Raw genomic sequence first — 6,769 nt, 5'->3', positions numbered from 1 at the left:
TATGCCAGTTTGGAGCGGAATATCCCTGTTCTCCATCATCTTTAGTCGTTTCCTCTTGTAAGCCACAACCCGTATTTTATAAACTTTCTTTGAGTAGTCCTTCCTTGAGTTTTCATTCGATTTTTGTTTGTGTTTGACTCCTCGATATTTTTTAGCCACCCTATTTTTCTTTTTCTCCTTAGCGGGTTCTTTAATGCCCACCTCCATTTTTTCAAGAGTGTTCTCCTTGCTATCTTGATGCTCCTCTTCATCACTTGGACAAAGTTCTTCCTTTAATTCCACCCTTGGGGCAGTAAATGAAATACTTCAAAGGTCATAGGGATTGACGCTTGAGGCTTAGTGAGCTTTACATCATCTTGCTCTTAAGGCTTCTCCTATAATAGTAAATCTGCTTCCATCAACTTTTCAAATTCTTCCAGCTCATTATCTTCTCCATTTACCCCATCCATGAGAAATACTTCATCTTCTGCGTTCAAGTACTTGGACCTTTCATCGACTCCGAGTGTGACCTCCTCCTTCCTCACTCGTAGTGTAATCTTAGACTCACAAATGTCTACTAAGGCTCTTGTGGTGTTGAGTAGTGGGATGCTAAGAATAATAGGAACCTCTCCATCTTCTTTCATATCTAAGACAACGAAATCAATTGGAAAAATGAATTTTCCAATTTTTACCAATAAATCTTGAACTATGCCCCGAGGATGAGTAACTGAATGATTTGCCATATGTATCACCATTCTCATGTTCTTCAATTCTGGTAAGCCGAGCTTTTGGTAGAAAGAATATGGGATCAGGTTGATGATAGCTCCAAAATCAACTTTAGAAAAAGTCTTTATGGCATTTCCAAATGTGCATGGCAAAGTGAGGCATCCTAGATCTCCCATCTTAGTCGGTATGCCTTCCATTATAACCATTGAACAGTTTTCATTAAGAACAACCTTGGACATTTTTTCTAATTCATGATGAGTGTGAAGAAGATCTTGAAGAAATTTTACATATTCGGGCATCTTTTCCATGGCTTTAATGAATGGTATGTTAAATGGAATACCCTTTACTTGGTTGATAAGTCTTCTATGCTCTTATTCCCGTGGATGTTACCTTGCTCGAGAAGGATAAGATAAGGGAAGTTGATAGGGCTTAACGAAAGAAATCTTTGTCAAATTATGCTGATGACATGGCGTAACTGGGTACTCGTCATGTCGTGAGAACTGGGTGGATGATCTTTTAGTGTCGATATTTACTTCTTTTATCGGCTGTGGATCAGGCTGCTTAGTGGCTTCATTAAGGATCACTATAACCTTAGCAATAAGGTTTTCATTAGTGGAGATCGCCATGATGTGAGGCTGCGGTTTTGGATTGGGGTTTTTAGAAATTAATCACTCGTGGACAAGTTTGGTTACTTCCCCGACTTGAGTTGTGATACTTGCAAAGGAGGATTATTGTTTTTGTCAAAGTGGAATCAGTAGCATCGTGCCTCTTCTCACTAGCTTCCATGAACCTATTCAACATTGACTCAAAATCAGGTTTATTCTCGGGTGGTGGTTGTTCTTTTTCGTAGTAGCATCGAGCGGTTTGTCGATACTTCTCTTCTTTTTCCTTTTTGTAATCATCATAAGGTAACCACTCATTCTTAGGCTTCCTCCTATCTTCATCATATTGATCACCACTAGAGTAACAAACTTGTGCTTTACGGTTCCCATTCTTATCTACATAAAATTCTTTTTGTCAAATGTGGCCCACTGCAATTATCACAACCCACTTGTATGGCGTGTATAGATTGACCCATTTTGGTAATATTGCTCTCCTTATTATCGAGCTTCGCCATCACCGTTGGCAAGTTCTCATTTCCTCCATCTACTCCTACCTTTCTTCTTTTAATATAATTATGAGCGCTGTGGTATTCTCTAGAATGCTTTTCAAATTATTCAATTAACGCCTTAGTTTTAGCCAGATGCTTCTTCTTCATAGGTCCTTGAGAATGAAGGAGTTGCCTCGTGGTCATGTTTATCCCATCCTAGAAAATTGAAACTTATTGTTGAACATTAAGGTCGTGTTGTGTGAAATTCCTTAGCATTCCCTTGTATCTCTCTGAAGCTTCATACAAAGATTCGTCATCATTTTGTTGGAAGTTAGCTCTTTTATTCTTGATTTTGGCTATCTTCAAAGGAAGGCTGAACTATTTAGTAAATGTATTGCGAAGGTTTGTCCAGGTTGTGGTCGTGCCAAGAGCAAATGACTTTAACCAAATTTTGGCATCTCCTGTAAACTTTATTGGAATCATCCTTATTAATACCACATCTATTCAAACATTTGGAACATTGAAGTAGTTTCCAATGTCCAACACCTCATTAATATGTATAAAGGAATCTTCATGGTCCTTCCCAGAAAATGGTATATCATTGAGCATCGAGAGAATATGTCAATTGAGCTCAAAACTTGTCGCGGCGGGAATTATTGGTGGAACACAACAGGCCCCATTGTCATTACGCATCCACCTTTTCTACTCCTCCATGTTTATTCTTGTGATGTCCTCCATCTCCACCTCGCTTTTAACTTCTTATTCTAATTGTCTTCTGTTCCTGGCTCGTATCCGGTTCCTTTATTGTCGTGAGTCTACTCAAAGCTTTCGAATTTGTCCGATTGAAAGGTGCTACTCAACTTGTCGATATTTTTATCTTTCTTCTTGTGAAAAGCAGATTCGGGATCATCAAGTTGTGGTGCGATAGAAAAAATTTGATCCCCTGGTCAGATATTACTGAAACAAAACAAAAGAAAACCGTAAAACGAACTAAACACTAATTAAAAAAATGTAAAATTCATATCTCACGTCGTGACAGAGAGCTTGTCACGTCGTGAAAATTAAGGAAACGAAAAACTGAATATAATGCAGAAAAATAACTTTATGTGGTTTTTACCCCACAAAAAGGATCGATTAACCTAAAACAATTAATTTAAACATTGAAATAAGTTGTTCCCCGGAAACGGCACCAAATACTTGATGTGCACATATATACCTACCAATTTTAAATTTATAACCTAACAACTACTAATGCACTTATAGGCAGTGTACGTAGTCAACATATAGTATAGAAAAGTAAGTCGGGTGTCCAACTTAGGGAACGATATTTAATTAATAAAATAATTACTAAAAATTAATCTAAGAAAAAGAAACTAAAGTGGGGGTTTTATCTGATTTTTCAAGTTTAGATTAACTTAATTACTTAAAACAACTTAGCAAACAACTCACTAAAAACGATTGTAATCAAGAGAATAAAGACAGTTCCTTTTAGGTTTGAATCACCCTTTTTCCTATGGTTAGTTTCAAGACATGGATTAATTTATTTGGTTACCAATATATAAATTGTTAGAAGTCTTGGTCTCAACTCCTAATGTTTTCACCAATTTATGAACTACTATGCAATGGTCTTACACAAGTAGACACTAAATTGATTATTAATGTTATTGGGCTATGTAAGATATATATATATATATATATATATATATATATATATATATATATATATATATATATATATATATATATATATATATATATATATATATTAGTTAATTATTAATGATCTAGACAAATAACCTTACACAATTATGATCCAATTATGTTCTCTAGCACATTTAAAGTACTATCTTTATTACCTATTCTAGGATTTGGCTAACCACTAGCTCTAGCAAATTAACATTCATAAACAACTAGGAAACAAGTTCATGCAATTAAAGTGATCATTCAACTACACAAAACTTGAAGATTTACGCAACAAAGATTGAAAATATTAACATACTAGGCTTTGAGATATCACACACAAGCTAAACCAATTTCATAAATCCACGAAAAGTAGAAACTAACACATACTATTAGGGTTCATCATTACTAAACGAAAGTCAAATGATTTTCCTCATAATTGTAGAAAAAGAAACACATAATCACATGGATAAATATGCTAGACATTATTAGATATATGCAAACCGAATGAAAAATGTGAATTCCTTGCTCCGATCTTTTGATCACTTGATCTCCAATCTTATCCTTCCTTCTAAGGGTCTTATAAGGGTATTTGTTGTTCTTCACTCGCTCTCTACCTTAGAATTCTGTCTTTCGACCTAATGTTCGGGATTCCGATCTTTTGATCACTTGATCTCCAATCTTATCCTTCCTTCTAAGGGTCTTAGAAATGTATTTGTTGTTTTTCACTCGCTCTCTACCTTAGAATTCTTTCTTTCAACCTCATGTTCGGGATATTTATAGTTTCCTAATTATGATCAGCACGAAGTGGGAAATAGGTGTCATGTCGTGGGAGTAATGGTAATCCCGTAGGAGCTAAGTAATTCGTGCTTCGCCGTAGAATATTCTTGAACCGACAGATGTTCACGTTGTGACCAAGTAATGGTCACGTCGTGAGCATGGATTAATTTAGGAATCAAGAATCTTCTAAATGCCACATCGTGGTATTTTGAACTCCACATCATGTGAACTTCTCTTGGCACAATTGTCTCTTCCTTCTTCTCCTAGTTTCAACTCTAGTCCTCCAAGTATCTAGCTTTGTCATGAATTTAGTCCTATTTCTTCAAAACGGACGTTTTTGGCCGCAAAATACAATCAACTTAATAAGTACCAAATATCTTTGCACTTGACCAAAATATAACTTAAATGTATTAAAATATTTCCTAAAATTGTGTATAACTATAGAAATATCACAACACTTTCACACTACTATAATCATTTTATGATTTGAGATTCTACAGTACATTTTATTGTATTTTTTATTCGGTAAGAGCTATTATATTACAATTCTACCATATTCATTGTTTCAATAGTGTTTCGATAAATTTTTAACAACATTTCTATAAAACTAATAGAAATAACATAGTTTAATACATGTACTCTCCTTCGAAAATAGTAAAAGAATTAAAATGGTGTTGTGACACTCACTTGGATTGATCCATATCGAGAAACCAAAGATATTAAGAATTTCCGGAAAAGAGCAGTTTCACAGCCTGATGAATAATGATATTGACCGGATGAATAGTAAATTTGACCGGTGAAATAGTGTTTGACTGGAAGAAGATCGAATACTGCTAAAAAATCAGTTGGAAAAGATTTGAGCGACGTTGGTTGTCGGCGGCAGGCAACAGCGGTCGACGTGTCTAGCCTGATCGGAAGTTGTTGGTCAATAAAGGGAGGTTGGATAGAGTTTCACCAGAGGTTGGTCGGAGAAAACAAGCCCGGAGAAGCGCTAGAGGAGATGATCCCGGTCTTCCGGCGTGGCGGCACTAGGCGGTCAGTCGTGGTTCTGGCGAGAGAGAGGGAGAGAGAGAGAGAGAGAGAGAGAGAGAGAGATTTTGGTTGAGATAAAGAGAGGTGGGAGAGATTTTGTGTAGGTAAAGATGAAGGGAAGGCTCCTTTCTATAGCAACTTTCATTTCAATCCGACCGTCCAAAATGAAATTAATACGGCGGTCCACAACAAAGGTAGATATTTTTATCTTATTTAGTCCAAGCGACAGGTTTTTGTGAAATTTTGAGAGGCGATATTTTCGTTTACAAAATCGTATATATATATATATACACACACACACACACGATATCATGATCGAAACAGTTCAATTTCTAATCGTTGAGCAATAGCGTAGCTATCCTAACGAAGTGTTTGAAAATTATTGTTGGGAAATAACTTAATGTTGCGAACTTTTCCTTCTTAAAAGTGTCAATATGACCTGAAACGGAAAGTTAGTTCTTGAATCAAATACTAAATCAAAACATGATTCATAATATATTACTAAATTTTCGTTACGAAGCTCGGAAATGACGCTACAGATCATCGAAAGATTATTTGGTGCGAAAGAGATCATTAACATTTAACCTTACCCACAACTGCTCAAGGTATTTTCTGGAAAGAAAAATTTAGGAATGTGATAAATTCCTAAATTGAATGAGGTTCATACAAAAATTGATCGAGAATGAAAGTACATTTCTTAATATTTCTCTTAACTCATTTGAAGTTCGTGTATTGACACCTAACATGTGGTGAGCTATTACCTGGTTGTTTGTTTTCTTAAACGGTAGTATATTTTGCATACGAACTCCATTTTTGACATTATTTATGTCAATACTTTCATATTTTCATGAACTAGGTGATGTGGCTACTGATGATGCATAACAATGTGTATTATACGTATCTCTTTCAATCATATGTATTAACCCATTACTTATGTACGCTGAAATTGTTTGTTTATCAAGGATTCATATCAATCAAAGTCTTAATTGATATTTTGAATGTATTTTAATGAATAATATTTTATAAAAATCAAAATGATTTGATTATTACTCATTTCTATTACAACACCGATCGAACTAACACGGTTCGTTTAACGATGACGTAATTTCTACATTTGTCATATTTTCCCCCTGTTAAGAGAATTTCGTCCTAAAATTTTAACTTGTAATTCTCTCTACCGGAGCAGTATTGAATAATTAAGGGTATTTGTTCATCATTTGATCTTCCCTTTCCCTAGGTAAACTTAGGTCCTTTCCTAGAGTATTTGTTCTGTCAAATGATGAACAAATACAAGTGTGTTATGTCAAGGTATATAGACACCAAAAATATGAATCAAAATAAAAGATGAGTCTTGAATGAGCTCCATCTTCTCAAAACCTGGCACCGGTACCTGTCTACTGGTGACCTTAGAATACAAGTTATTTTGAAAGAGTTTATCAGCTTTAAAGCTGGTGAGATCATAAGTATATTAGTGTCTGTATT

At 35.2% G+C, this 6,769-nt stretch overlaps 1 protein-coding gene and 1 non-coding gene across 2 annotated transcripts; one reads left to right on the top strand and one right to left on the bottom strand.

Moving 5' to 3' along the window:
- Positions 1 to 374: 374 nt before the first annotated feature.
- On the bottom strand, positions 375 to 1,013 carry LOC145131208 (uncharacterized). Its single transcript, XM_079065932.1, has one exon. It carries the CDS (start codon positions 1,011 to 1,013, stop codon positions 375 to 377), a length of 639 nt encoding a protein of 212 aa, XP_078922058.1.
- Positions 1,014 to 2,042: 1,029 nt separating this feature from the next.
- On the top strand, positions 2,043 to 2,149 carry LOC145135070 (small nucleolar RNA R71). The gene has a single exon (XR_013719550.1). It is a non-coding gene; the product is annotated as a small nucleolar RNA R71 (small nucleolar RNA).
- Positions 2,150 to 6,769: the final 4,620 nt, after the last annotated feature.

The sequence above is a fragment of the Lactuca virosa genome, chromosome 8 (genome assembly GCF_052849685.1).
Source record: "Lactuca virosa cultivar CGN04683 chromosome 8, Lactuca_virosa_CGN04683_v6, whole genome shotgun sequence".
Classification (NCBI taxonomy): Eukaryota; Viridiplantae; Streptophyta; class Magnoliopsida; order Asterales; family Asteraceae; genus Lactuca; species Lactuca virosa.
This window is presented reverse-complemented; position numbering and strand designations above follow the sequence as displayed.